Here is a 27891-nt window from a genome sequence, read left to right as displayed (position 1 = left end):
CGTCGAGAACGTCATTCACGCTCTGGCATTTAAGGTTTGAATATGAAGAACAAGATCGGAACCACCGAGACTGCGAATTCTTCGGCATACATCGAAGCATGAAACGAACAGTCTTGGCACAGCTCCCATACAATGTGGCTTGGTTTTCCGCCCGCATAGCTATTGCATGCTTTGAATACACTGCTGGAATCTGCAAACCTGGCATGTCAGTGCGGTATAAGAATATTGTCCCTAGCGTTCACAGTCCTGTTAGCCAAATGTTTGATGAAATCTGGGAATGGGACATTAAATCGAGGCCGGGAACAAAAATAGTTCAAGACATGGAAACGATGGAACGCCGAGTATTTTCAATGTACAGGGACCGAACAGCCTCTCCATACGACGGAGATGAGGATGATGTGAGTCATGCAGAGGTAAGAAAATCGCGAATTGAACTTCGTTATATCCACTGACTTTAATCAGATGTTCTTTTACGCATTCCTAGAGGTTGGTGACGACTATGTCTTACTTGACGAAATGATAGAAGACAGTCGAGTTCTCTGGACTGTTCTGCGGTTATTCCAGAAACTACTCGAGATTAATGACGATACTGACAGAAAGAGGTTCTCTACAATTTTATTGGAAAAGGATTGCTGAGAAGATTTGAATCCAACTCAGCCACAGGCTCAGAACGCCCATGAACTCTTATGCTTCATGGCAAAGGTGGCACATCTAAACTCTTCCTATATCCATAAGCTATCTATGGCCGGAACAAGTGATATTCTCAAGGGTTTCATTCAATCTGGTTAGTTGGTATCTCTCCCGTCGTCATTTTCGGATAGAACTGTATATGTAAGATTGGCTGATATAATTTTATAGCTGAGGATCTATCGCCGTTACATCGGGCAATTGCCTTACGGTCGCTCGATGACCTCATCAAATGTGTCTCCAAGTCACCTAGCTCGATATTGGAATTAATATTGTTGATCAATGTCGATTCGTCCATTGAATGGTACACAATTCTGCACTTGGTTGCCGATTGGCCTGAGGGGTTGCGATACCTACTGTCAACTGAGGCAGAAAGGTTCTTGAATAAGGACACGTCCCCTCAGAGATATTTCCCTACAGTTATTTTTGCGTGTTGGCGTAGTAATGCTGAATGCGTCAGCCTTTTCATGGAAAAGAATTGTCGTCTTGAGCTCTCTAGGTCGGCAGCCCATGCCTTTTGGGGTTCTACACAAGAGTGCATGGCAGCAATAGCGTCTTATCTTGCAAAGCGAAGACTAAGTTTACTAAAGTTGGCACAGGAAAGGCTTGGTAAATTCCTTGAGGGCACCACGGTAGCCTTTGCCGACATAGCAGCAGCTCGCATTTGTGATTCCCTCGACAAGGCGAGCATTATGGTTCATTCAAGTCTTCGGGTGGAAAAGGACTACAAGTCAATCTATTCCTGCAATGGCATCCTGTTTCAGCGTTTCCCAATTTTTTTGGGATAACGGATTCCAACATGGGACGTTTCATGACAACATTGGCCTTCTTCCCGCGACGACGTATCGCCATCGTCTATTCAACCCTCCTAGCCACTCACACATTATCATCTTCTTGAACTCATAATTCTGGATGCGTGATAATGGATTCCTTGGCGTCACAACAAGAGACCCGCTCAAACTAGGATTCAACCTTTCCTCTACTGGCTATCACTATATCGGCGCTATGTCTGGTGCTTTTTATAAACCATATTCTCCCGAGCGTGAAGCAAACGCCTGGCACCTAATTAAGAAACTGTCAAGTGTTCAAGTTGAGGATGAATGTGACTGTTGGTGTAACATGACAAATCATGGTTGTTCACCTATGAAGCTACTTCTAAAGTCTCATCTTGACGAGACCCGACCCGGTATACAAATGGACTTCGATATACTGCGACACATCATCTTTCACCATGGGATATCTGAATTGTTTACTAACGTCAAGGCTGAGGGTCTTAATGGTTTCCTCATTGAGCTCTTAGGTCTTCTTACGTTTGAGGCCCTTGACATGACTCATACATGCTGCACATTTCAGAATATCAGCGAGGACATCGTCCGAGACCTAGTTTCTACAGTGAGCTCCAAGCCTGCTGCAATATTTCGTTGCAGAGCCGAAAGGGTTCAACAAGTTCGTTCCTGCGCCGAAGAAGCATCAAACACACGTTTACTTGAAGACTTAATGTCAGAGTTGAAGTCAGAGCTAATGAAAGAATGTTCATGCCACATGGCGTTTGAGGAGCTTATTAAGTGCTATTGGCGACAGCGTATATCTGAGCTATATGACCCTCACCCGCAAGTTATGAGGGATATAGAGCAGCACCAGGCGTTTAGGGGGTTTAAGGCTTCATCTGGTGTAGAGTGATGTAAGTACCTCTTAAGAAGATCCTAAGGCACATGAGATAACATTTAGCTAGATATACTACCGAAAAGGGTTTTGCGTCTCCTCGGTGACAATTTCAAGCTGACGGGGTTTGACGACTCAGAAGACGACACTACATCACTATTTGAGGAGGAATCTTTACCTGAGATCGAATCTTTGTCCGACACGAAGCCATTCTGTGAGTGGTGTTACAGGAGCAATACAAGTAGTGAATACGATAACAGTACCAGCGATGATGGTAGTGGTAATGAAGATACTGTTTAGGGAAATTTGTACAGGTTGTAAATAACTATGTGGGGACGAAATTATAGTATGGATACAAGTGAACGCTTGGAACTTCGTGTTCTCAGTAACCCTACCTCCTACGCACAGATCTAGCTACTTAATCTCGAAAGTACAAAAGTCATGATTCTGTCCTTCGAGGGTCTCCCCAAACATCATTCCATGAACATAAGCCTCACCTATAAACATAAACTGATTCTCGCCAATCGGCCGAAGGATATATGGCGTTCGTCCACCAGCTAGAAGAACCACGCAATCCTTCGGCTGAGCTACCTTTGATGAAACCCCTAAATACCCTCCTTCTGTTCGCAGCAGACACCGTTCTGTAAGATTATTCATCATGCCAGATCTAAAGACCTGCTCGGAGGTCTCTGAGAGCCTCTCAACCCCTAGCTCGGTTCTATCATGAAGACCTTCGTTACTAGTCATCACATCCAAGGCTGATGGAAGCAAATTGCCCGAGTCTCCTTTTCGTAACTCGTCCAAGACATTGCAAAGCGACAAATGATCATCACTGGAGTTCCGACGCCGATGTTCGACGATACATTGAAGTAAGATAACTTTGAACCGGTCCTTTGACACATCTGTATCTTCATTGTCGCGTTTGTCTTGCACGATAGTTCGCCATAGTGCTTCGACGTGACTTTCGCCAGTGGGATAGACAGCTGAGAGCCGTGACACGATTCCCAACCATTTTTCTATTGCATTGTCATGTATCAGGCGTTCGTAAAACGTCATTAATGGCGGTTCCTCCAACTCAGCAATCGTGTCGACTACCAAGCCATCGAGCTTGAGTATTCCTGGTAACGATGGATAGAAAATAGCCTGACGATCCCGTGAAGCATTGTATTTTCTATTGTAAATTCTCCATGAAACCAATTGGATATTAAACATCGGAACCCACGACGGCAAGTCCAAAGGGCGGCTATGTTGAGGTTTGTTTAACGAAATGGTAGTTGATTGATATGTGAAAGAGGAAGGTGGCTGAACAAGAGACAGTGATTCCAACGGTTCCAAGTCATCCACCTTGTGGGCCCAGTTCGGAACGCTATTGTCTCCTTCTGCTTGAATAAGGAGTCTAGCCATATCAGTGAAGACCTCCGTGGTTGATTTTGAGTAATCCGCCGAGATGCCTTTCAATGGCCGCGAAATAGCTAGCAATGCGAATATCCTATCCCGCGGGTCGGAAACACCGAAATTCCAGGAGAGGATAATCATTGCAGAGAGACTTAGCTTTTGTTTGGGGAGCTTCTCAAATACCCATCGTCCTCTTGCTTTTGCCTCTTTGCACTCGGGTCTAGTTCGAATCCTGATATCAAAAAGGGAAAGGATTTCTGTGCCTGGTACCGCTCTGCCAAATTTAATAGCTGGTCCACCGCAGCTCAGGATCATGCCAGTTCTGTTATCGCCGAACCGGCCAAAAATGAGGTCAAACAGTTTCATCCAGCTGAAATGAAACGGTCCGCACATCATATCGATCTGTTTGGCAAGAGACACTTCTTGAATCACCCATGTCCGAGAAAACCACAAACGGGTGAATAGACTTCTGATGGCTAGGAACTCCCTGACAGATAGTATAACACCATCAGGTTTCTCATCCAAGTCGAGTTTCTCTCCTCTGCGATAGGCATTCAAGCGTCTGAAAGAGTACATGTACTCTTCGGGGCCAGGCATCTCAGACGATAATACATTGCAAGCCAATTGGGTGGTATCGTCCACCTCTCCTAGCCATGCCAAGACACTTTGTGCAGATCCGTAGATTTGCGACATCATTGCAACTTGGCTGTTACGCTCTGGAATGTCGTCTTGACTGATACAAATTGCATCGATCCAAAGAGGTTGTCCTGTGAGAGTCGTAGGTTTTGTTGGGTTTGGCCTGTCTATGTCCTGCTCATCCCAAGATCGCAGTATCTGGGCGGTTTCCTGCCATTGACGCCGCTTCCGTTGCAAACAACAGCCCAATGGATCACGCCCGGTTGAATCTCGAATATTTTGGCTTGCACCTCTGAGAAGAAGAAGCTTGACGATTTCTGCATATCCATTCTCTGCTGCATAATGCAAAGCGGTCTCGCCGAAGTTATCCTGACAGTGGTGGTTGGCACCTGAATCGAGGCTTTCCGTGACCTGGTGTAAGTTGCCGTCCTCGGCAGCTTGTATAAGCTTCGTCTTGTTGAAAGCATAACATCGGTCATCAATACTGTTCGGCTCTACCATGCGCTCCTGGATTCTATACAGGGCTTCATAGAGATTCTTTCGAACATAAAATAAGCGGCCGTTGACAACTATGGTATACATGTGCCGGATGGAATATCGATCTGACGACTCGGTTTGGGGTAATCCAAATTCAGCCTCTTTCGGGTTGCCCCAAGTGTAAGATAGTGCCTGGTACGGAGGGCGTCGGTCATGCTCTGATGTCTCAAGCAGAAATTCCATCAAGGGGACGCCGTTGATAGAACGTTGTTCAGCATCTTGAAATCGCTTTATTGGCCGGAGGAGGCGGATGGAGGTTGGTGATGAAAGTGCATCGTATTTAAAACTTTTGTATTCAAAAGGAATGTCCATTATCATATCTTGCGCTAAAATCACCTGTATACCAAATATTGTATGCGCGATGGTTGTATTAATACTGCGTGATATTTATGTGATGCTTTATGAAACCAGTCTGCCTTACCGCAATCTGCTTCCGTAGCTGTTGAAGAGAAGGCCCCCAAAGCAGCCCCACCCACTTGTCTTAGCCAATAGAAGTTGCAGGTCTATCTATTTTTAATTATCTTATTACGTGGGATACAGTGCAGGGTGGCTGAGCCTGCAGCAAGAACAAAACAAAGCATATGATAAACGAACCCTTGTTTATTGGGAAATGGTATACAAGCTTGGAAATGCAATTATTAGTGACAGCAAAGCTACTGCCCTGGCTGAATTGAAGGAGCATGTACCACGTACCCCCCCCTCTGAAGAAAGATGCCTGAGACATAAACGAAGATACATAGCTAGGACTATAAGATAGGGTACGGCGTCTCTTTTGTGGAAGTTTCAAGCTGACAGGACTCGATAGTTTAGAGGATGAGGCGATGTTATCCAAGACAGCATTGTTATCTGTAAGGAAGCAATTTCACAAACATTGCCACACAAGTAACGCCATATCATTAACATCATGTTTAAAACCACAAAAGCCGATTACTTTACATATGGATTAGCTAGTAGGGTTGCCGCAATTCATTAATCAGATAGTAATAATATAAAGTGGAGGATTTTTATCCTGCTCGCTTATCGCGTACATTAGTTATATTTCCAAAGATTATAAATTCGGAGAGTGAGGTTCCATATAACGCAATCAAATCTAAGGTTCAAGAGGAGGACGTTGAGTTCTGTGCACCCTACATTCTCTATTCTATGCTTGGCACAGTGCTTTCCATCGACGAAAAGGATCCGATGATGGAATATGGATCATGCCTGGTACTACTAAAGCTTGTTCCTGCATGCCTTATGAACCTGACTCATAATAGCAAACACAAATAGTGCAGCTCCTAATTATCAATGGTGTCTCTGCCCATCTCTGTCCAAATTCTTGCGTCAATGTAACCGCGCACAGCTGCTCTAGTGCGTCCTTGTGTTGGCGATGTGGTCATTGTACTCCTCAATGCTCATGGTGCAGGGTGACTTATGATAGGGGAGGGGGGGGAAGCGGTTAAGTGCTCTTGGTGGCCTGCACATGTGGATGTCGAGGGTACTTGCGAGGTTACGAATGATAGCGGGTAGCCATGCTGAATTAAAGTAGTCTCAAGGTCGTTATGTGAACGCGGGTGCAAACGGAGCGGGCGGTGTTAATGACCTGAGGCGCCCTTTCGCTGACCTATGACACGGGAAGTGTTTTCAAGTGCCGATCCCAATGCGGTAATAATGTAACTGCCAATCTTAACCGCCCATTCCCTTCATCCCGGCATCTATTTACAGCGGCATAACTAAGCGTTGCTGGCAAGGTATATATACGGTGGGGAGTGCTTTAACCTTCAGTCGCGTCTCGCAATTTCATTGATTACTCGTCTATGTCAAGCACTATTTCATAGCTTCTCAAAGTTTCTTAACCCACCATAGCTAATTCAAGGATCTTGTCAATATGAACAGTGCCGCCATTTGTTCGGTCCGCTCATGGTTGGGCATCCCCTACGCCAAGGCAAAACGCTTTCGTCGGTCTGTCTTGCTCCCTTTTAACCCAGATCTGCCCTACAATCAGAAAGGGCCAGCGCCAGTGTAAGCCGGCAATACCGACTGGCTCGAGGCCGACAACGGACTGAGCGAGGATTGTCTGAATCTCAACATCTGGGCCCCCGAAAACGCACGCAGAGCCAAACTTCCCGTGATCGTTTACATCTTCGGTGGCGGGTTCGAAATCGGTGCAAACACGACGACGACCTCCAACGCCTCGGGTCTGGCTGCAACTGGCCGCGCCGTCGGTGTGTCTCTGAACTACCGTCTCGGACCGCTCGGCTGGTTATCACTGTCTCAGTACGGCGGCGTCTTAGCCGAAGCGACCAACCTCGGCCTGCAGGACATCATCAGCGCGCTGCGATGGATACAGGAGAACATCGCTCGCTTTGGCGGGGACCCGCAGCAAGTCACTGTCGCCGGCCACAGCGCTGGAGCGTACTCGACCATGGGGCTCATCGCAGCCCCGGCTGCCAACGGTCTGTACCGGCGTCTCGCCGCCTTCTCCGGCGGTGCATCCCGCATTGTTCCGGCATGGTGGGCCGAGGAGCTGGCGATCAAGGTCCTCATCGAACTGGGCATTGCCGACGACCCTGAACAGCTGCTGACTGTAGACGCAACACTGCTCGCCGAGACGCTCATCAAGGTCAGCCCGCGCGACATTGGCGACAGACACGGCGTCGATAACACGACCATCGGTATCGTAAACGATCACTCCCAGCCCGGGGCAGTTCTCATTGACACGCCACTGCGTGTGCTCGCTTCAGGCCGTCATCGAGATGTCGACATTCTCCTCAGCACTGCAACGAACGAGGCCGATTGGTGGGTCATTAATGCGACTGAAAAGTTCGACCCTGGCAGCATCGACAACTTGGTCGATGAGCTTGTTACCAAGTCGCGTATACCCCGAAGTCGTGCTAAGAAACTCGTTGCAGCCTACGACGTCGACGGACGCACTCCAGTCGAGGTCCGCGGGGCTCTTCTCACCGATTACTTCTTCACGCTTCCAGCTGCGCGCGCAGCACTCGCGCATTCCGCCGCGGGCGGCAATGTCCATCTACTCAGCATCGGCCCCGTCCAAGATGCGCCAGCCGTACACGGCACGGAGATGTACGGCATTGTAGGGCAGCAACGCCCTAAAAGCAGTGAGGAGCAAGCCAAGCAGGACATCTTCGTCCGCGACGCACTCCTGGACTTCGCAGAAGGTAATCATGACCGGCTTTGGAAAACTGTGGCTGGAGAACCTACCACGCACGGCATCGGTAACCCCCCGTACGACCCGACCATCCATGCGGCCGACGTTCTCCGAACCTTTGAGGGCATTGAACGGACATAACCTCCAGCAAGGGGCAAACTAGACGTGAAGCAGAAAACTGGTGATGACCGTCGTGCAATCACCGTCTATAACATACTGATAGTAGATGGCTATATTACTTCGTTATAAGGTTCCCCTGTGATTGCATATATGCTTGTGACTGTCGAGACATCGCAGCCTGGCTCTGTGTGCTACATTTAAAATTCTGCTGTATTGACCAAGTTACCCAAGAAATAGGTCGTATCTCGGACGACCTCGGCTTCCGCTACCAGCGCAAGCAGCTACTTTTATTCTACTAGATTAATCTATGCTGGCGGGGGCGTCGCCCTCCTCAAAGCTGTCGTTAATGCAGTAAGGGTCCGGCAAGATGCCACGGCCCAGGACTAGGCAGGCGGCGATGCTGACGCAGAATCTGTTATTAGTAAATAAGCATCCGAAGCCATCTAGGCAATTATTAACAAAAACACAGAAGCGCTCTACGTCAATCGTATCCTCATTGTTTACCCTACACCAAAGGCCATCTTCAGAACTTATGTAATCACTTGCACACGAACATGCATGGCTCACGCCCTTTTATTTGTACGTAGTACAGAGGCTCAAGGAGCGACCCCCGCTAGAACCTGACTGTTGGTATGTTACATCCTACTCAGATGGCTTCAGCACCTCGGTCAAGTCAACCAACTTTCTCTGCCCATCAATAAACTTGATACTCGCGATGAGCAACGTAGATGACTTGGTACCAACGCCAGTCTCCTTATTGGTGTCGGTGAAATGCATGTACTGTGCGACACACCCAGCGGCAGATCCGTCAGATGCCTCCCAGATTTGTATGTCCCTAGTGCTCTGAATACTCGTGGTATTATCGACACGAAATTTCAGAACGGCTTCCATGAAGGTTTGACGCGTGAATTGATCATGGTTGATTCTTAGTGGCACGATTAGTTCAGCTCCGTTTTACCTCAGGTGGAACCGTTCAACATGTAACTTACCTCGCAATAAAGTCCTCTGTAACATGATTCTTGAAAGCATTCGTCGACACCTGGTCATCTGGCTGAACGAAGATGCTGTTGTAAAGTTCCTCAACCCATTTGCCCAGGACAGAAGAGGCACGAGTGGGTTCGAAAGTGTTGGTCATGGTGACTAAAAACGAGTTGTAAATGAAATTTGGGAAGTGATGAAGTTGTCTAAAGATGATTCAAGAAAGTTGCACTTGGACAGCTCGCGAGCACATATTTATACCCATTGGTCAAGTCTCCGGCTTCAATATGGGCGATTGAGTCGGGAATGGATCCACATGAAGGTTTAGTCTAGCGTGCGGAACTCCGCATGTTAGTTAGCTAGGCCCCGCATAAGCATCAGGCCGGGAGTGCCGAGTTCAGCACTGACCGACTCCTTTTTCAAATACCATGTATCTTCGCGCCCTGACTCCATCTTTCTAGCCGTAACCAGTCAACATCTCGGCAAAGCGTCATATTTTCGTCTCACAGAAGCATGATATCATCAAGACGAAAGTCCTGCGCCGCTTGTGCCCGGGGTAAAAGGCGGTGCGACCTCGGGTTCCCGCACTGTGGGCGCTGTCTTGCAAGGCGAGTCACCTGTGTGTATGCTTGGATATCACCCCAAGAAGCCCAAGAGGTGGCAGAAACCACCAACCCAAGTCTTTGGATACCGCAAGAAAGTCCACATGATTATCCTGATCAAGGCGGCAATACCGAAACCTTTCAGTCGAGTCACGACTTGCCCGGGCCAGGAGGATACCATACCAATAATGATGCCACATTTTGCCCAGCTCCCTTGACTCTCTCTACGGACCTAGTACCTCTAGTAGATGAGATTGCCGGCCGAGGGAGAACCATATCATTCCTTGCCCCAGGTCCCCAACTTCTATTCCTCGACAAGTCATATGCAAATGCGGGCTCACATGTATATGGGCCCCAACCTCCACATAACATTGGTATCCCACCAGCACCTATCCAAGGAACCAGCAGTAGCTCCATTTATACAGACAAGATCTTTCATGCACGTGCAGAGTATGCTGCCAGTCGCCTAGACCGTCAGGTTAGGACTTTGGCAGAAACGGGACAAACATCCTTCATCCACCACTCTCATGTCGGCAGCTCTGCTATATTGAGAGACGCTTTCGCTGCTTGCTCCCTAAACATGACACGCAACTCGGCAAATGAGTCGCTTATTTGGTCAGAGATTGCGAGGCGGGTAGGACTGCTTATAGAAGCTACAGAGACAGCCATTTCCCTGACGCCGCCCAGTTCTCATTCGACCATAAATCTTAACCTCCTACCAGCTGTACAGGCCATGCTTATTTACCAGTGTATGCGGCTATTTTCAACTGGGGACATTGCACAGCAGACACAGGCAGAGCTAGACGCCAAGTCGCTTGCCAGATGGGTCGATATCTTGGAAGAACAGACCCAGTGGCGGTGGGACAACTTTTCCAACGGTACACAACTCGATCTTTCCGTCTGGAAAGACTGGGTCCAAGCAGAAAGCATCCGACGTACTATGATCTTTGCGGAGCTGCTGGACGGCATCTACACCTTTCTTAGATTTGGCTGGTACCAACCCAGTGCGAGGATGGCCAAGCTGGGCTTTACAGGACAAGTCGTTATATGGGAAGCAAGGTCGCCAGCAGAGTGGCACCAAGCAAGAGGGCAAAATCCTTGGGTCGAGTTAACTATCTCGAGTTTCCATGAAGGCATCAAGGCGGCATTTCCCGACGACCTTGATGAATTAGGAATCATCATCTTGGTAAGTTATGATGGCGTTGACGTGTTGGAAGAGTGGGCGGGTGATGACAAAAGACTGCTTAAGAAATGGGGGTTAAGCTCCGGGAATGACAAAGCTATACACAGAGATTTATAACATTATTAACTAGGCTCTGAGTAGTTATTACTCTTTTTACCCTCTCTATCATAAACCGTTTTATTATTATTATTAGGACTGACATCGTCCCCTTCTTCAATCTCGTCTTCGTCACTCTCTAACCCTAACCTCCTCGTATCAGTAATCATTCTGAAGTTTATTGGCAAATTTGGGTTGAGTTGAGTCTGCTCGATTTCGACCTCATCGATATTCTCTCTGTAGAGAAGACAATTCAATATGGCAAGTGGGAATCCGGGATCTCAGTATAAGAGCGTCTCTGTTTCATCGTGCAGTGGATGGTAGTGCCCATAAGTGCTATTACGTCCACAACTCCAACAACTATTATACCCGAAAGCTCGCCGGTCGAAAGACTTGAAAGACCATGGCTTCAAGTTACTTGAACCCTAAAACTATAGAGAGGCGTCTTACGGACTATTTGGAAAAAAAAATTAGTACGATACTGGAACCATACTATTACACTATGGATAATGGTTTGATTGTCTATGAGAGTGTTCTGGAGAATATTGTCTTGCTCGTTGACAATAGAGAGTCGATGTCATGGAACATAGACAAACTATTCCGTGAGCTCGAAGTAGAGTATTGGGGAAGAACCCCGAAGGCCATAGAAGCGCGGATGGAACGCTACAAGAGGTGGAAGAATTGGACGGAGGAGAGAAGAACGCGTATGAAAGAAGGTCTGTAGGTAGTCGGAGAAAGACCAACTAGATGCATTGGATGAAACTATTCGTCAGGTGTTCTAAATCAGAGGATGATTAGCTTATTGACCTCAGAAGCATACAGTATGCTATATTCAATAAAAAAGTACCCACTTACCGACCAAGAGTTTATCAGGAAGAAGATAATCCCAGGTTGACCTTTTCATTTTGTTACCTAGAGGTAAATGATATAGCCAGACAGAAGAAAACAATTGATTGAATTAATTTCGCGAGTGCAGGGTAAGAAAACTGACGGCGGGGATGAATGATTATCCGTGATCTCGGCGTGAATACCCCACCTTCGAGATCACCAGGTAACCGCCCAGCTGTGGAATCTTAAGCGCTCCTACCAAAGTCATCACGATAGAGTTTTCTCTAATGTTGCTAAAACCTTGTATACAGCTTCACTTCGATACAACGAGAGAGGCGTCGCTGACAACATGAAGCTCAAAGGAATACTCCACGCTCTTTTGGTGCTAGGAGCTTCTGGGGTAGTCCTGACAGGTGCGCCACTCTTCTCCACTGATTCTCGATACCCGACGCTAACCTCGTCACAGACACGACCCACGATTCCAGCGGACTCTACGATCTCGAACTTCACGACGGAAATGACGCGACAATCCAGAAAAATTATAAAGGATGGGTGAACCCCGAGGACCTTCCTCCTATGCCACAGTGCATCGCTCAGCAAGACCAAACCGGCTGGTTGAGTGCCATGACAAAATGCACCAGACATCGATGCACCCACTGGTTCATTTTCTGTACGCACTATCAGTGGCTCACTGAACTTAGCTGTCTCAGAAATGAATTCTCCCCGAGTACCATACAACGTTACATTTCGTACTGCAGTCGGTCGGTACTCGCCGAAGCACAACTGGCCGAATGGATACAGCACATCACTGGTCGGAATTGGCTGGTACACCTCGGCGACACCAATGGGTTACAGAGTTTGTCCCCCAGAAGCTTGACGCAAGGATTCAAGACCGTCAGCGTTGAAGAAAAGGCACCTACGTGTCTCAAAAAATCGACATCGCAAATCAACGAGCCGTTTGAACATGTCATGGCATCTTGCGGTTTCACAAGCACAACACTTCACGAGGGGAACGCAGATCGACCCTGGGAATACAGCACGGCTCGAAAATCCATGACTGCCCTTGGCTTTGATACCGCTGGGTATGACCTAACCAACTCGCACATACCTCTGGGCGAGTATTTCGACAAAGAATGCTTTTGCAATTATTTCTCGATCGACCCCAAGCACGAACCGTGTTCGGATCAGCTCGACTTGGCAAAGGAAAGACTATGGCTGCATGCCATATGCGGATCTTCACAACTGCCTGTGAATTGGAAAAAGTCATTGAAAGTTGTTGGAGAAAACTATATCCCGACTTACAGGTGGGCGAGTTCTTCAGACCTGCCAGACCTCCCGCAGAGCATCCCAGAACTTTCTGAACAGTGTCGAACTGAGGCGTGCAATACCGACCCCGAAGGATTTTGCCAGGTAGAGTCCGCCATAGACAGAACCTGTGTTTGTGGCAAACTCGACTATAGTCTTTGTCAAGGACCTTGCCAAAACTTCGAGTCAAGAAAGAAGTACGTTTGGTGGCTGGTAGATCTCTGCGATGATTTTGAAGACTGGCATGGGCTGCCCAATGACTGGCATGAACTATTGGCACCTCGGCCTCGCGACATGATCCCATGGCGTTGGATTTTGAGACCAGAAAGCGACAGAGACATAAACTGTCCGTCCTATGCAGCGAACCTCAGCAGCCTTGCCTTTGTCAACATAGCGATTGCTCTTGCTGTGTACTTTGGCGAGAGGTTCTCTCGAAATGTCAAGGCTCCCGAATCTCCCCCACAAAGTCCAGCTTGGGTCCTCCGAGGACTTGTACTTGCCAGTGTTCAAGCAGCAGGCCACTGGATCGCAATCAATACTATTCAGAGTACACCAGGCTATGAGAGTGTTCCTACATTGCAACTGATACTTCTCTTGTGCACAATGCCCCGTCTTGGCTGGCTCGCGATAGCACCGAAAGAAATTCATTGTTCCGAATCAAAAGATCTGACCGCGGCATGTTCAGCGCTCTACGCGGAGGGTTTCCTGCAGATCCCCAACTTGTATTCAATGACTACGGTTTTGAATTATGGATTTCGCAATGGTTTCTATTTCGGTGTTTTGCCTTATACAGAGTTGGGATACTCCGCTTGGATGATGTACGGCGGAGCGCTCCTGTGGCTCGTTGCTGTTGCTTTGATTGTTGTAATTGTCATCCGAATCCTGCGTCCAGTATTCGCCACCCATACTCTCATATACACAGTATCAGAGGACCTATCCAAGTGCGATGGCAATAAATGCACATCAACAAATGAAAGAGATGAAACTGGTCACTTGTTGATCAATCCTGAGTACAGCGGTTTAGGAGAGAGGCTCAGATATGGCACTATACCAGAGGTGGCTGGGCCCAGTCAACCCCCCAACAGTCTAAGGGAGCCTCATCTGAGTCTGTACGTTGTTTTGACTGCCGGCTTTCCCGTGATATTCCTAGCTCAATGTCTCTTCTGGATTGGATTCGTTCGTGTTAGTGGAGCCAAGTAAGTCAAACTCCGCACATGATACAATGTTTATTGCTGATTAATCATAGTTACTGCCCTCCCTTACTTGGTATCTTAACCTCCGTATGGACAGCTTCTTCACTGATTCAGGTCGCTCTCAAATTCATTATCTAGATAGGATCTTCGCCTGTGTATAGGTATCTGAGACGCTCTATATAATCCGTTCTGTAGGCGTTGAGTTAGATCACGCATCGGAGAATACTATGAGGAATACATGAAACAAATTAGTTTATAATGTATATCTTGCGTTGGCTACTTGTCTGCTATAATTGTGCCCGATACTGTCTCTTTATTGGCCGCATAGTTCAGCCATTGCCGCGCGTGCAATTATGTATGTGGCTAATGCCTAAGGGGGTTGAACATTGAAGATAAATTGGCAATTACTACCCATCAACTTTAGTGGCTTTGTAAGTAACGTTGCGTTTGTGATACTGTTCAGGTATAGGAGAAATATTGACTGTCTTGATAAGTCTCAAGGTGACGAGAAGGTAAAAAGTAGGTATAAAACGTTCGCCCGCTTCCAAATTCCAAATTCCAAATTTGTAAAAGGACCATGTCCCTGAAATGCCGGTATACTCTTTCGCATTAATCCCACTCATATAGAATTAATGATACGCCCCCTGGGTTTGAAGCTCAGTCAATACCTACGCTGCCAAGAATCTATACTTGAGCCCAGGAAGTGTTATGAAGAATCCTGTCCATCAACGCTAGATGATTATGGATTGCCCCAATACTGGACACATTCGGATCTAATTCCAAGTATTTCACCGAGACATTGGCATCCTGGCCATCGGCAACATCATTCCAGTGCGCTTGTGTTTCCTCTGACATCTTGAAAGATGAATTAGACTTCCAGCTTATGCAGCTGTTGAATTGATCAAGTCTCTTATATGTGAAGATAGCAACAGAAGTTATCTTGTCATACGGTGGCACTTGGTACAATGTTTTGTAGCCCCAAATCTCAAGAGTCTCAAGCTTGGGTATTTCCTTTGCCGCCTTCGCTACCCGGCACAACAAGCTATTGACCGCGTGTTCGTCGCAGACTGCCAAGACCACCGAGGTCAACGCAAGCGTCTTCAATTTCTTGAACCGCCAAGCGTAAGGATGTTTAAAGATAACTTTGGCTTCGTAAGCGTGTGAGATAGCAATATTTTCTGCCATCTCAGCTACCTTTGATAGTAATCCAGACATCATAGTTTCCACCACATGGTTTGCTCCAACCAGGCGATGATAGTAGAGAGTGTTGTTGTCTTGATAAAAGGAAAAGTCTTTAACAGACTGTGGTAAGTTGAAGCTAGACATGAAACCTATGTCTGATTAATATATCGTCAATTGGATGAGACGGAAAACACTTACACCGTTCATATGCACCCTCGTATATTACGTTGCCATAAGACCAGCGCTCAATATGCACAGATTCCAGACATGTCAATGAGTGCATCATGATTGTCAAGGAGAATAGATTAATATTTGGAAAGTCTTTTCGGCGAATCAGGAGCTTGGAGATACAGTTTACCTCAGGTAGTAACAATGGCGCTGATACTGAATGAAGAAATTGAAGGCGCCTGTAATCATTAAGCGCATGGCTCCTAGTGCCGAGTAAACATGTTGTTTTGGGGACCTCCCAAGTGCCGCCAAATAATATCTCGTCTGGTACCTGAAATACTCGCATATCATTTGAGGGGAGGTACGTCGAATGATCAAAGCCATTTGTGACACCTCTATTATCCTTTTCGCCAGTGGAGACTACTGTCAGACTTCGAAATAGTTGTCGTTCGACGATATCTTGCCAGGTCTTGCAGACGGCGGCAAGGGTGGAAACGTTTACTCTGGTGTCATTTTTTTCCCAGTGTAATAAGATAATACAGAATTTCGAGCTGGATTTCGAATGGTAGTACGGGGCGAGACGAGACTGGCGGCATGGTGATTGTGGCGGGAGAAGACATCTTGAGTGAAGTAATTGAGTCGCAAGATAGTTATCACTGATAATCAGCGGGGGATACAGGCATTTTATTTACATGGTGAGGGCTTAGAAAGTCAAAATGGTGATTGGAACCCAGGTAGACAGTTGTTCTGCCAGTCACGTACGTGTTTTTGTTGGGAAAGTTAGTTATTGAGACAAACATTGGTATATAAATTTAACGATACGTATCAATCCAACATCACACTTTGAAGTAAACTGAAAAGTTGCTTCTGGAAACTTCAAACATGAAGCACCAGAAATTGTCATAAACTCTCATCATAAAAATCTCCCAAACTCCAATTGCCGATTAACCCTATAGCGCACGTGGTGACCCTTAAAGAAACTTGCACTATTTTATTTTGACACATATTTCTTATCTATTGTCAAAATTGAAAACGTTTGTAAAGATGAATATATGGAGGTAAATCTAACCTCATGACAAGCCACATGTAAATTCAACGACATGGATGCTCATAAGCGAGACATTAATACATACCGTGGATCACGTGACGGGCTAAGGATTTATTTGCACGCTGTCATCTTCTCTACCTACTTTCGGTGAGGAAAGGCCAGAAATTTGCGAAAATGTTCGACGATTGCTACTTCGGCTCTTGAGATTGATACTGTCTGTCACTGTGGTAAGGTTAGCGTGAATCAACAGAGGCACAGTTCCACTACTGCCAAGCAAAATGCCTCAGATACCGAGTCAGCCTGTCGGGTGTCTAGACAGAAAGGAAGAAGGTAATGAGGTACACGAAACAACTCTGCAGAGAACTCAGGATAGGAGGCAGGATATTAATGACAACGAACACACCAAGGAATTGGTCGTATCGTGGCTGGCGCAATGTTTCAAGAATTCTAATGGAAAACACGATATCTGCAACCAAGGCGTCGATGGCTACATCCCTACTCGTCTTCTGGATGTCCGACATGCTCTAGAGAAGAATGTAGTGCGCATCGTCTGCTCCGATAAAGAGGATGAGACATTTACGGGCATCGAATACGCAACGTTAAGTTACTGCAGGGGTCCTCATGCTGCTGAACAAAACCCAATGCTGGTGACGAACAATCTTGAAATTTGCCAGACAAAGGGGTTCAACTGGGACCACCTACCAAAGACATTCCAAGATGCCTTCAAAATCGCGTCTTGGTTGGAGCTGAACTGGATTTGGATTGACTCTATGTGCATTGTCCAAGATTCCAAATCCGACTGGAAAATCGAGACCAGAATGATGGATCAAATCTATATGGGAGCGAAAATCAACATTTCAGCGGATATAGGAGTGGACAGTCAGGCAGGCTGCTTTGCACAACGCACAAACACTGATATCACTCCGCTCCAATTGGTGGACCGGAGTCTCGAGAAGGAGTGGGCAGTCACGACAGACGACACATTTGAATGGATGAACTCTGCACCTTCGATTAGAAGAGCTTGGATTCACCGTGAGAGACAAACATCAAGGCGAATCATACACTGCACAGCAAAGGAAATGGTCTGGGAGTGTTGTGGGTTCGACAATGCCAGATTTGCCAGTGAGACTATGCCACAAGGGTCGCCCTTCGAGAAGATATTCAACGGAGAGACAAATTTCCAGACTCAGATCGCACATGCCTCAGACAGAAACTTGAGAGGTAGCGAAAGACGGGAAAGGCTACACATGCTGTGGAACTCTAATTGCCAAGACTTCACAAACAAATCTGTTTCACAGACTTCAGACATGCCTTATATACTTTGGGGTATGGCTTTTCGGTTCCACACCTTGTTTAGAGGCGAGGAATACGGTTGTGGACATTGGCGATCTAACCTGGCTGAGTCACTTACCTGGTGGATACCCGGCGTGAAGCCAGAGTGCGAGGACTACCTGGCACCTTCATGGTCCTGGTTGAGCGCTGGATGTCCGGTGCAACTAGTTCATCTAGATCTCCGACGTCATAAACGGGCCGTCGTCGATATACTCTCTATATCCAGGGGCTTTGAGTCATACCTCGATGACGGCTTCGGTAAACATGCCTTCGGGTCTATGTCTGTCAACGGCTTCTTACGCAAGGTCCGTTTTGACTATAAGGGGCCACAAGAAGATGTTATCACTTTGAGTGTCGTCGAGGAGGATGAACATGGCAACCCTCGCATCCGCAGCATCGGTCGAAACATAAATCTCAATCGTGATCTGTTATTTCGTTTAACAATGGACCGATATGAGAAGCTGCCTTCTCGGGGATTAGAATGCTACGCCCTGTTCACAACGTTGCATGAATCCGCAAAGGACGAAGCCGAGTGTCAGCGACAACTTGCTTGTATCTTACTGGAGCACGACTCGGTTATTCACAACGGACCTTATCAGTACCATACGTACAAGAGGATCGGTACAATAGATGAGATAAGCGATTTGTACAGTCTCAAACTTCGTTATCGGGTCGCACCGTCGGCGAAGATCCTGGAGGTTGGTGTGTTACAAGACGATATATGGGCTTTGCTTTCACAGTACCTTAGCTGCATCCGACGGACCGTCATCCGCGAGTTCATGGAGAGTGGAATACCAGATTCAAGTGGATACTCGACCTGTGAGCAGTCAGAGACAGATGAGAGCGAATGGGACGAATGTTCCTTGCAGTCACGACCAGAGAGTACAACAGGGGTCATTAACAAAAAAGACGAGGAAGATGTACGATCCGTGTCTTCTGAGATCTTCAACGAGAGTAAAGATTTACCACAGGATATGAACGCCACCAGTGGACAAGAGCAAGTTGATGATGTGGCACGAAGGCACCGCCTACAACTGCTTGACTTGCGTAACATAATCATGCAAATTCATGACCACCCATCCTCAGGTCTTAGACCCATCAGTGACGGAGAGAACAATGACGAAGCTTCGAACCACCTGCAGCAATTAATTTCGTTTCAATCACAAACGGTGGCCTATGGTAACAACATTAAGGAAGATCCAAAATGTGTCATGTATCAGTTTGATGACGTACTGGATATGTGGCAGAAACAATATGGCGTAGTGCCCTGGTTGGAAGAGCTGGAGACTTCTGAATTCAAAATAGTTTGACTATTAAGCTTACTTTATCTTAAAGACTTATTGTTAGATAGAAGCTTTGTGTTTTGCAAGACGCGATGCCAATTCTTTACGTCACAATTGTCAATATTCTTGTGCACTGAAACATTGATAGAAAGCCTCTTCGTATATGTATTCTAAAACATTATGCATTACCGCGTCTTCACATGTAGACGCTCTATGTACAAGTGTCCACCCCGACACTCAATAATCGATGTCCCCCCAGCTTACTTGGGAAGGTTGGCAGGGGTGTAAGACTGGTCAGGCTTAACAACCTTTCCTCCCTGAACCTGCTTATCGGTATAGGCAGGCCAGACAATCTGTCGCTTGGAAGAAACAACAGAGAAAGTAGTGAATCCGTTTCCAGGACCGAACTGGCCGCTCCAGCCAGAGGTGACAGTGTAGTCACCGCACTTGACGGGGCCGCCGTTGCGCTGAGAGGCCTTGCTGCCCTTGACGACAAACTTGCAGGCGGTGGCAGCGCCCTTGTGGGTGTTGACCTTGAAGTTCCAGGTGCAGGAGCTGTCGTCCTTGGCACAGCTGCGCTGCATGCTCTCAATAGTCCACTGGGGAGTGGCGGCCATCATGTTGACAGCGGGCTCAGTGGGGGCAGCGGAGACGCTGGTGGCTGAGAGGACAGCGGCGAGGAAGGCAAGAGAGAACTGCATGTTTGCGGTTGTTGTTCTAGAAAGAATTAGTATACGATTGCAGAAGTCTTGTAATGATGTACTGACTTGAAGGTGGAGTGAAAGGTTGTTGTAGATGTTGAAGCGAGTGACTGAGTTGTGAATGATGATGAGAATTAAAAGTTGCTGATTGTCGTCTCTTATATACATTTCTGAGCGGTATGTCCGGTTCGAATATCTGACCATACGATGCTATACGGGCTTCAATTCATAGCCTGTTTGTCTTGGAACGAACTCAATCTCGACCAGTCCATTACAGCCATTTCGGGTCTAAGCTCGAACAACTACACCAACTGAATAGCATTAGCATTCACGTGGTAAGCTTATTGCGGTGAAGTTGCATGATTTGTCCGTAAGCAGTCTAGTCACATCTCGTATCACCATTAGCTGTGTTAGTTATTTTTGGAGCCAAAACCTTTGTCTCAGTGTCAATTCAGCCCAAAAGTGGGCGGCTGACAGTTATACCAATGGGAAACCTGCTCGTATAATTCATGGATCATTCCATCGTCTGTGAATTATCGAAAGGCGATACCCGATGCGTCCGTGTCGACTTGAAGCTATGGCTATATTTGGATAAAGTTGAAGTCCGCGCCCTTGTCTAGTGACGCCACATGTCGTTTAGTTCGGAACATCGGCATTATTTTCCAGGGGTCAAGGGTCTCGGCTATGCCCGCTCCCCACGTTTATCCTTGTCTGTTACGTTACGAGGAAAAGCTTAGCTTTACAGATCATGCTACGTCGTACCGGGTAGGCCGGTAGTGACAGAAAAGTCGAGCTCAAAGGTTCAGAGTACAAAAATACACAGTCAAAAATTCCATCCTAGCCACTACAAGCTGACAGACTAATTTTTTCTTCAATAGTTGCTGCGGTCAGCTGTCCTGCTACCCTGGGGCTAGGCTATTGAAGACCAATGTGTAGGAACTCAGAATTATGAGACTGGTGATGTCATCGATTCAGATCTTCACTCTCACGGGTCTTAACTTCACCCAGGTATGCCCAAACATGTCGGTCCCTTCATGTTTCAGCCCTGGACTGTTACCCTCTTCAATTCATCCACCAAACCCGACATACCAGTGAATTCATCCGCTTGTGCCTCGCCACCTACCAAAGGGCGTGTAGCAGAGAGATACAGAATGTGCCCAATATCACGATGAGCAGCCAGTAATCGGGGATCCGGCAGATCATCATTCCCTCCGTTGAAACTAGAGAGATTTCTCGTAACCGGAAGACCGGGAATACCTGGAGGGAATGCCTTGATCACGTATGTATCTTCTTTATCTTCAACAGGATCAAAGAATATACGAAATCGCTTGAATGCATCACGCAAACTGGTTCTTAGCGTAAGTGCATTCTTCGGGCCCTCAATATCGCCGTCTGTGATAGTCTTTAAAAGACCGTGATGAATCATATTGAGAAGGGCACGGTTCATGCATTTTCGAGAGCCCTGCCGCAGTGTTAGTAAGAATAACATATTTGTAGCACCAATGGTTGTTACAGGCTTTTCAGACCGACCATCAGTAAAGATGGAAGGTGGGAGAATTCGAACAATCTCTAGCTCGTCGAAGTGGGTTAGGGCGGGACCATACATGAGTTTGCCATCAGCATCGACAAACTCCATTCAGGAATGTCGATCCAGCAGAAAGGCTTTATGCTCATTAAATATTTGCGAAATGACACAGCGATGTCGGTCTCGCTGGAGGCAGGCACGCTGGAGGCAATCCATTTGATATTGCGTCTTCGAAGACACACGATAATCACCCACTGAATGATTGTCCAAGACACGTGGTGATGATGGTCGTGCCTTCTCTCCAGCCAATGCTTTTACTATTGAGGCGTCAGTATCGAACCATTACGAAGTAGAGTGTAGACATACGTGGAAGAAAGAAGTTTTGCAACAGATTGTTGGCAAATCGATATAGACCAGCTTTCAAAGTATCTCGGAGGCAGGCGTCGTCGAGATTGACATGGTAATCATCAGAATCTATTATTCCCATGCGGCAGAGTGCAACAAGCACAATGAGATCTCTCGATGATTGATTGCAAGCATATTCATAAGTGAACTTGACAAGCTTCACTTTATCATAATAGCCTATGTTGATGTCATCATTATTGTTCTCAAAATAGGTGAGAACCTGTTCAAAACGACTGATGGCTGAGATCCGCTTGGACAAGTCCAAGAAAGGCGTGGGGTGTCCTTGACTCATGTTGTGTATTAGGTAGGTAGGTACTTAGGTACTTGAAACTTGGTGCGTAGTTGAACGATTGGATGTCGTCGAGTCTCCGAATGATGTGGCTGATTTGTTGTGTCGATGGTTGATAAAGGAAGAAGCATGAGTGGTGCGGACACCTCATTAAATGTATTTTCTACACGTAAGTTTATTTGAAACTTAGTTGTCAGCTACATCAATTTTCTATCACGGTGGAAGTTACTTATCGCGATATACCTTTATTCGGTGAGATTGACAAATATTCAGTATGACCTTTCGTGATTAAAGTACGTCCCTTGATCTATGAACCCTGTAAGATTGTATGAAAATCCAGTTACTTTTTGGAACAGTCCAATTAAAGCTACAGAGCGAGAGAAAAATTCAGCATTAAATTTTAGAGAATTCGTGGAACCACCATATAAAGTTATCAAAAGTAAAAAGGATTATCATCCAATGGGCAACTAAGGCTTATATACTTTGACAAAACTCTGTCACAGATATGATATGATTGTCACGAAGCTAATATGGGATAGAATAAATTAGGCTCTCGACTATTTATCCGCAATGTCCAAGAACCCCAACATCGCTGCAAGCACTGTTGTCTGTTAGAATATCTCTATATGGTCTGATGCTTGCATTACGAGGCATTTGGGTCAACTTACATGCCCCGGCTGTCACGATATATGAAGCAGTACCCCAAGCTGTCTGTATCGTCGCAAGATCTGTCCAATCCTTTGCGTTGAGCCATATCCCAATGGCCAAGCTCAGAAGAACTGGCACTAAGACCACGATTGTGATGCGTGTGATTGACCAGTCTAGAACCAGCTCAAGGGCGTATTCACCTTCTAGCACGTCGAGTCGCTCGTCATTCAGCGTGCGATGAGTCCAATCTGCCCAGGCTCGAGAGATATGCTGAGGAACATGCCAGCTTTTGTAGGTACTCAACAGAAGATACAAATCAGCAATTCCATTAGCATCTAGATTGATGTGGTCGTGTTTTCCGGTATTAGCATCGCACTGGATTCATCAGTATAATTTGATACCGGTTGGCGACTGACACGGACGTACCTTGTACAGTCTAAACGCCGCGAGATGCTTCAAAGATAATAATGTTCCTCTCATCCCACGAAGCCGAAATGTCGCCCACCTGAGCTTTGAGAAAAATTGGTCGGGCCTATCGATGAACACAATTTGTTCCTTAGGGTTGAGAGCACCGCGAGGAAATATGCCCAGGACAACATATGTCGGCTGGATTCGTTCCTCAAACTCAATAGCTGTAGTATGCGACACACCGAAAACCGGTGTTGAGAAACCCCTCTCCTCAATCCTCTCTGATCTCCGATCGATCAATACTGCTTGGGATGGTCTTGGGCTCTGATGCTCAGCCGAATTACTGCCCGTATTTCCATGCTCTTCGTCACGTCGCGGAACGGAGTTCGTTGGAGACATGACTTGCTTGAAAGCTTCAGGATATGGAAATTTTGGGCTTTGCGTGGATTCGACATTGGCACCCAATTGCGGCATGCCTTGAGCGGCGGGAGGTTTTATAAACCACTTGCTCTTGATGCTCCTTTCCTGTCGAAGTGTTCGGATACACGGGTTTCGCTGCGATACAATGGTATCGTACTCTGTTTGGCCTACACCATAGGCAAAGTAAGTGTGCCATGTCGTTGTTGGAATCGGTGTGGCAGGTGCTGGATGTGTTAGGGCAACTGGCTTATCTGGATCTGTGAAAGCCATGATCGTTCATCACCAGGTTGAAAGAGGCTGAGTTGTTTTGGCGAAGGGGAAGACAACCCCGCATCTTATGAGTAGCGACCATGTGAAACGGTACCTATCTAGTCTCGAGCTTTTGTGTCTTGGTTCAGCCGCAAGCCACCTGATTACATCCAATAAAATGGAAGAGAAGATTTAAACGCTAGACTAGCCAGCGTAGACGAGCGAAATTGTGCCTACCCTATGGCTACGTTGCTGTCCCAAGCACAGGGAGTTCACTTCTATCTTTACCATACAATGATCATGTTTCCCTCAGCTACGTCTTAAGTATACTTGTAACATTCTCTGTGCATCACGATTCAGTATATGGTTTAGTTCAAAGCCCAAGTTCGAAAGCATGCAGCGCCGAATTTGTTGTCTGGTTACACTTATATCCGGCGTATGGTGACCTGTACATTGTTTGATGACAAGTGTGTTGCTTCAGTGATAAAGACTTATAAGGAATCAATTTGGAAATAAGTGATCTCTCTGTCTGTCTGTTCAACGTCTGGCAGGCTGGCCAAACCCAACCCGGTCCATGACTTCCAACGCATGCTCTAAACCCTCATCCAGCGCAAAAGTCCTTACCAACTTACAACCTTCGACAGGACTGGTTGAATAGGCTTGGAGGACTTGTTCGACCTCCGGAAGGTTGAGTAGGAACTTAGCCGCACGTGAGGGTCTGCCCTCGTCCTAGTTGTTATTTGTCATTGCATAATGAAGGGGTGTGAGGCTATGTGTAGACTCGTCTGCTGTCCATGTGAGTCTCATGTTTCTGTCCAGAAATAGTTGCATTAGGTCTTCGTTAAAGTCCACCTCATTTTCGCAAAATCTTGCAAAGAATGTTTGACCTTCCCTGTTTCTGCAGAGAAGGTTGACATCCTTGTTCTGTAGGAGGGTTTCCAAAGTTTCCTTACTCTGTACATAATGTAATGGAGCTATTCCCCATGTATCTTTGTGATTTTTGCCCTTTGAAATTCTTACAATAGCTTGCAAGACTGATGAAGAAATGTTCCTGTGTATTGCAATGTAGACCGGTAAATAGCCTAGGTGATTGCATTGATATGCGAGTCCGGCGCTGCCGAGCTTGACGAGGCGCTCAACCATGTGTATACAGCCATCACAAGCATTTCGACATGATTCGGGGATAAAATTATGCAAGGAACTGTTGCCGCTTGGGCCTTGTCTTTGCACTACGTTCTCGCTGTCGATGTCCATCAAGAAGGAAGCATAAGGATAGTTCTTCTCGATAAGGGCATTGTGAAGTAATAAAGTCTGGCTTCTCAGAGCCTCTTGGTACATTCTATGCCCTTGGCACTCGGGATCAGGGTCGAAAATTATCGTTATGGTTGTACAGGTTTGAAAAGAATCGACGAAACTGTGTATGTATGGCTCTGGCGTCGTTCGAGTGTTCGACTACGCTTAAGTTGTTCCTTCAGACGTTGGCATCCATTTCATGCCTCCAATTGGCTAAAAATGTTGCTAACTGCTCTACCAATACTGATCCAAAATATGATAATTGCCCTGTTTCATTCTCAGTGACTGGTAATCGTAGTAGAATGTTAATACCAGGTGGGTAGTGCTAAAGAATGTCCCACCCACATGGTTCTATGCGCAGGGCGTTAGTGGGGGATGTGTATCCCCGGTAGGCAAATAAGAACAATTCCAACATATGGGAGTCTCTAGCTTTGATAACATGGGAGATAGGAGACCAGTCATATGCCGTATACATTTTCCCAAAGGATCGGCACCGTTTTCGATGAGGTATTTGCATATGTGGCCATGTCCAGCTTCATAAGAAATTTGTAAGGGTGAATCTTGATGTAACTGACTTTGTAGATCGGCACCTAGATGGTGCAGTAGCCTTACGTTCTTAAGTTCTCCTTCTTTGCAAGCATTGATATAGTCCTTGCTAGTTGTCTTGTTGCCGCCAGGAAGCTTTATTTTGACTATCGAGTCATCATGGTGAAAGGTGTGGCTATGAAGTTGCAAGTCCCTTTGGGATGCATAACCAACAATATAGGCAAAGCAGCTTTCGTCCTTGCATTTAAAAGGACGCTCATGACTGGTGAGGTGTTTTCGAAGTAGGGGATCACTCAGGTAGCCAACACAGAACTTGTCGCAATGAATGATAGGACACTTGTGCCTTTTCTCGCCTTCGAGTTCTTTGAAACCTGTGTTCTGGGACAGATTATCCCAGTGGGTGTGAATCGTCGTTCGTATATCAAAACCTTATCTTGTATAGCTTGAACAAGGACTTTGTTAGTTTCCTCGGAGCTGCCTGCGAGTGCATCCATATCAGCTGCATCGTGTGGGATGATGGTATTATATGAGTCTTCCAAATTCGACAAGGCGTCTTTTATTTTCACCGCCAAGTCCGAGCCAGCATCGGTTAGCAAGAGATTGGCTTTCTTAATGTGAGGTTCGTAGGATGAAGCAGCATAGTCCATGAAACCAAAGTAGCCTGATTCAACCACTTCCCTCAATTCGTCGGTTTCAATGCTGAAAAAGGGTTTGGAACCAAGATAGCGGCAGCAAAACAGGGACATGGCGATATGCTCTTGCATAACATCAACGGTATTGGTGTAGATAAGATACCTGTGACAGAGTAAGTGTTAGCCACTAAAGCGATGACTTTAGAGATTTAGCGTACTTGCTTGCTGTTTCGTGGATCATGGTCAGAGTCTGCTCAGACTCGGCTCCTGGAAACATTTCACAGTTTGTAACATCTACTAGTGAACTGCAAAGCTTCTTGCAGCCATCCGCACGAACGTCTTCTTGGTCGCAAAGTTCGTCGTCAACATCTATACAGAATCTTGATTGTATCTCGCGCCATCGAAGTGGTCTTTCAGAACAGATCAACCAACCAAGAATCTGCTTAGCGCTTGCTTGCGCAGACCTACCAGCTGTATGTATAATGCGCTGGACAATGCGCTCGTAACTAACTTGGTTAGTTAGGTAAAGGGCCCGTAGGAAATGCTTACGCTTAATCTAGGTCTCGTGGAAACTCGTTGTCTTTGAGCTCGGCTTTGAACTCCTTCCTCGACTCTATCGATATGAGGTTTGCTAGCACGACTTTTGCATACAGAAACATGCCCAAGGGCGTGACTGTTGGTGTCTTCATCTCGGTCTTCACACTCCCTTTTTTTGAAGTATACCTTTTGCTGCCTTTGAAACTTTGATGATCAAATCTGATTCGTCATCAGATGGAAGACGGAATCTGGAGCTGATTACAGAAGCCCGGTCCTTGCAGTACTCCTCAATATCCTTCCTGTGCGGGTCTAAAGTGTGTAGTCGGATTTGAGGGTACGAAGATAGAAATGGCTCAATTCTTCCCTCTTCCTGTCCGCAAATCAGAATTCTCACATGACTCCCTTGCGACATGGCAGTTTGGAGGAGATCATAGAGACACCACTTTAGAACGCTTTCTGGTTCATTGTCCTGGGCCTCGTCGAGGCCATCAAGAACGATGATGTGATCACGCTGAAATAACAAGCAATCTGAGGCTAGACCTTTTAGGAAAGAAGTATGAAGGTAGTCTAAGGGAGAGCATTTATCGCAGGCAAACCGCATCATTGTATCGTCTGAGTGGATTATCTGTGTGATGATATGGCACAGCATGGATCGAGTCGATCTACGATCGGCACCGTTGTGCTTGAAAAAGAAATATACCATTGGGGATTGAGATTAGGATTCTCGTGATCGGTTATTGTTCTGGTGGCGAATTGTTGTTCTTGCCAAAGTTGACTTTCCTATGTATCAGAGTCAAGATTATTAACTATAGTACTAAATAATAAGATTGTAGAGGCCTACCAGCACCGGGA

At 46.5% G+C, this 27891-nt stretch overlaps 12 protein-coding genes across 12 annotated transcripts; 4 read left to right on the top strand and 8 right to left on the bottom strand.

Annotated features, from left to right (window-relative positions):
• Positions 1-2658: 2658 nt before the first annotated feature.
• On the bottom strand, positions 2659-5255 carry EDB82DRAFT_494764 (heterokaryon incompatibility protein-domain-containing protein). The gene has a single exon (XM_025733140.2). The coding sequence runs from the start codon at positions 5233-5235 to the stop codon at positions 2764-2766; it is 2472 nt and encodes an 823-aa protein (XP_025584077.2). The 5' UTR covers positions 5236-5255; the 3' UTR covers positions 2659-2763.
• Positions 5256-6784: 1529 nt separating this feature from the next.
• On the top strand, positions 6785-8299 carry EDB82DRAFT_566044 (Alpha/Beta hydrolase protein; the record flags this gene model as incomplete). Its single annotated transcript, XM_065609819.1, has 2 exons — positions 6785-6916; positions 6947-8299. The coding sequence occupies 2 exons, from the start codon at positions 6785-6787 to the stop codon at positions 8207-8209; spliced, it is 1395 nt and encodes a 464-aa protein (XP_065464496.1). The 3' UTR covers positions 8210-8299.
• Positions 8300-8686: 387 nt separating this feature from the next.
• Positions 8687-9524, bottom strand: EDB82DRAFT_494761 (uncharacterized protein). Its single transcript, XM_025733138.2, has 2 exons — positions 9178-9524; positions 8687-9113 (listed from the first exon to the last, which is right to left on the bottom strand). Exons 1-2 carry the CDS (start codon positions 9321-9323, stop codon positions 8831-8833), a joined length of 429 nt encoding a protein of 142 aa, XP_025584075.2. The 5' UTR covers positions 9324-9524; the 3' UTR covers positions 8687-8830.
• Positions 9525-9574: 50 nt separating this feature from the next.
• Positions 9575-11286, top strand: EDB82DRAFT_123741 (uncharacterized protein). The gene is made up of 2 exons (XM_025733137.2): positions 9575-10954; positions 11093-11286. Exons 1-2 carry the CDS (start codon positions 9680-9682, stop codon positions 11120-11122), a joined length of 1305 nt encoding a protein of 434 aa, XP_025584074.2. The 5' UTR covers positions 9575-9679; the 3' UTR covers positions 11123-11286.
• Positions 11287-12116: 830 nt separating this feature from the next.
• EDB82DRAFT_494759 (uncharacterized protein) lies at positions 12117-14786 on the top strand. Its single transcript, XM_065608494.1, has 2 exons — positions 12117-12288; positions 12342-14786. Exons 1-2 carry the CDS (start codon positions 12225-12227, stop codon positions 14378-14380), a joined length of 2103 nt encoding a protein of 700 aa, XP_065464495.1. The 5' UTR covers positions 12117-12224; the 3' UTR covers positions 14381-14786.
• A 169-nt stretch (positions 14787-14955) lies between these two features.
• EDB82DRAFT_553825 (uncharacterized protein) lies at positions 14956-16080 on the bottom strand. The gene is made up of 3 exons (XM_065609626.1): positions 16055-16080; positions 15754-15986; positions 14956-15704 (listed from the first exon to the last, which is right to left on the bottom strand). The coding sequence occupies exons 1-3, from the start codon at positions 16072-16074 to the stop codon at positions 15058-15060; spliced, it is 900 nt and encodes a 299-aa protein (XP_065464494.1). The 5' UTR covers positions 16075-16080; the 3' UTR covers positions 14956-15057.
• Positions 16081-16912: 832 nt separating this feature from the next.
• Positions 16913-19498, top strand: EDB82DRAFT_535096 (heterokaryon incompatibility protein-domain-containing protein). Its single transcript, XM_025733133.2, has one exon. The coding sequence runs from the start codon at positions 17050-17052 to the stop codon at positions 19411-19413; it is 2364 nt and encodes a 787-aa protein (XP_025584070.1). The 5' UTR covers positions 16913-17049; the 3' UTR covers positions 19414-19498.
• Positions 19499-19527: 29 nt separating this feature from the next.
• On the bottom strand, positions 19528-20601 carry EDB82DRAFT_494755 (uncharacterized protein). Its single transcript, XM_025733132.2, has one exon. The coding sequence runs from the start codon at positions 20289-20291 to the stop codon at positions 19647-19649; it is 645 nt and encodes a 214-aa protein (XP_025584069.2). The 5' UTR covers positions 20292-20601; the 3' UTR covers positions 19528-19646.
• Positions 20602-21058: 457 nt separating this feature from the next.
• Positions 21059-22344, bottom strand: EDB82DRAFT_573711 (uncharacterized protein; the record flags this gene model as incomplete). The annotated part of the gene is made up of 4 exons (XM_065609948.1): positions 21979-22344; positions 21868-21929; positions 21177-21549; positions 21059-21147 (listed from the first exon to the last, which is right to left on the bottom strand). Exons 1-4 carry the CDS (start codon positions 22307-22309, stop codon positions 21059-21061), a joined length of 855 nt encoding a protein of 284 aa, XP_065464493.1. The 5' UTR covers positions 22310-22344.
• Positions 22345-22560: 216 nt separating this feature from the next.
• Positions 22561-24110, bottom strand: EDB82DRAFT_494748 (uncharacterized protein). The gene is made up of 3 exons (XM_025733129.2): positions 23381-24110; positions 22975-23329; positions 22561-22907 (listed from the first exon to the last, which is right to left on the bottom strand). The coding sequence occupies exons 1-3, from the start codon at positions 24050-24052 to the stop codon at positions 22864-22866; spliced, it is 1071 nt and encodes a 356-aa protein (XP_025584067.1). The 5' UTR covers positions 24053-24110; the 3' UTR covers positions 22561-22863.
• A 442-nt stretch (positions 24111-24552) lies between these two features.
• On the bottom strand, positions 24553-25359 carry EDB82DRAFT_494747 (uncharacterized protein). Its single transcript, XM_065608493.1, has one exon. It carries the CDS (start codon positions 25283-25285, stop codon positions 24761-24763), a length of 525 nt encoding a protein of 174 aa, XP_065464492.1. The 5' UTR covers positions 25286-25359; the 3' UTR covers positions 24553-24760.
• A 643-nt stretch (positions 25360-26002) lies between these two features.
• On the bottom strand, positions 26003-27742 carry EDB82DRAFT_553818 (uncharacterized protein; the record flags this gene model as incomplete). Its single annotated transcript, XM_065609625.1, has 4 exons — positions 26003-26665; positions 26721-26966; positions 27154-27175; positions 27226-27742. The coding sequence occupies 4 exons, from the start codon at positions 27740-27742 to the stop codon at positions 26164-26166; spliced, it is 1287 nt and encodes a 428-aa protein (XP_065464491.1). The 3' UTR covers positions 26003-26163.
• Positions 27743-27891: the final 149 nt, after the last annotated feature.

The sequence above is a fragment of the Fusarium venenatum genome (genome assembly GCF_020744135.1).
Source record: "Fusarium venenatum strain MPI-CAGE-CH-0201 chromosome Unknown EDB82scaffold_2, whole genome shotgun sequence".
In the NCBI taxonomy this organism is placed as follows: domain Eukaryota; kingdom Fungi; phylum Ascomycota; class Sordariomycetes; order Hypocreales; family Nectriaceae; genus Fusarium; species Fusarium venenatum.
This window is presented reverse-complemented; position numbering and strand designations above follow the sequence as displayed.

Excerpts from the sequence above, each read along its gene's own strand:
- EDB82DRAFT_494761 (XM_025733138.2), bottom strand. The coding sequence starts at position 9,323 with ATGACCAACACTTTCGAACCCACTCGTGCCTCTTCTGTCCTGGGCAAA. Across the intron at positions 9,114-9,177 it reads ACAGAGGACTTTATTGCGAG|AATCAACCATGATCAATTCA; the intron begins GTAAGTTACATG and ends CGTGCCACTAAG.
- EDB82DRAFT_494755 (XM_025733132.2), bottom strand. The coding sequence starts at position 20,291 with ATGGTCAGATATTCGAACCGGACATACCGCTCAGAAATGTATATAAGA.
- EDB82DRAFT_494759 (XM_065608494.1), top strand. The coding sequence starts at position 12,225 with ATGAAGCTCAAAGGAATACTCCACGCTCTTTTGGTGCTAGGAGCTTCT. Across the intron at positions 12,289-12,341 it reads TTCTGGGGTAGTCCTGACAG|ACACGACCCACGATTCCAGC; the intron begins GTGCGCCACTCT and ends ACCTCGTCACAG.
- EDB82DRAFT_123741 (XM_025733137.2), top strand. The coding sequence starts at position 9,680 with ATGATATCATCAAGACGAAAGTCCTGCGCCGCTTGTGCCCGGGGTAAA. Across the intron at positions 10,955-11,092 it reads AATTAGGAATCATCATCTTG|TTATTACTCTTTTTACCCTC; the intron begins GTAAGTTATGAT and ends GGCTCTGAGTAG.
- EDB82DRAFT_494748 (XM_025733129.2), bottom strand. The coding sequence starts at position 24,052 with ATGGCTTTCACAGATCCAGATAAGCCAGTTGCCCTAACACATCCAGCA. Across the intron at positions 23,330-23,380 it reads CGGCGTTTAGACTGTACAAG|TGCGATGCTAATACCGGAAA; the intron begins GTACGTCCGTGT and ends TGATGAATCCAG. Across the intron at positions 22,908-22,974 it reads TATCGTGACAGCCGGGGCAT|TGCTTGCAGCGATGTTGGGG; the intron begins GTAAGTTGACCC and ends AACAGACAACAG.
- EDB82DRAFT_553825 (XM_065609626.1), bottom strand. The coding sequence starts at position 16,074 with ATGATATGCGAGTATTTCAG. Across the intron at positions 15,987-16,054 it reads ATGATATGCGAGTATTTCAG|GAGCCATGCGCTTAATGATT; the intron begins GTACCAGACGAG and ends ACTCGGCACTAG. Across the intron at positions 15,705-15,753 it reads CGAGGGTGCATATGAACGGT|GTTTCATGTCTAGCTTCAAC; the intron begins GTAAGTGTTTTC and ends AATCAGACATAG.
- EDB82DRAFT_494764 (XM_025733140.2), bottom strand. The coding sequence starts at position 5,235 with ATGATAATGGACATTCCTTTTGAATACAAAAGTTTTAAATACGATGCA.
- EDB82DRAFT_494747 (XM_065608493.1), bottom strand. The coding sequence starts at position 25,285 with ATGGACATCGACAGCGAGAACGTAGTGCAAAGACAAGGCCCAAGCGGC.
- EDB82DRAFT_535096 (XM_025733133.2), top strand. The coding sequence starts at position 17,050 with ATGCCTCAGATACCGAGTCAGCCTGTCGGGTGTCTAGACAGAAAGGAA.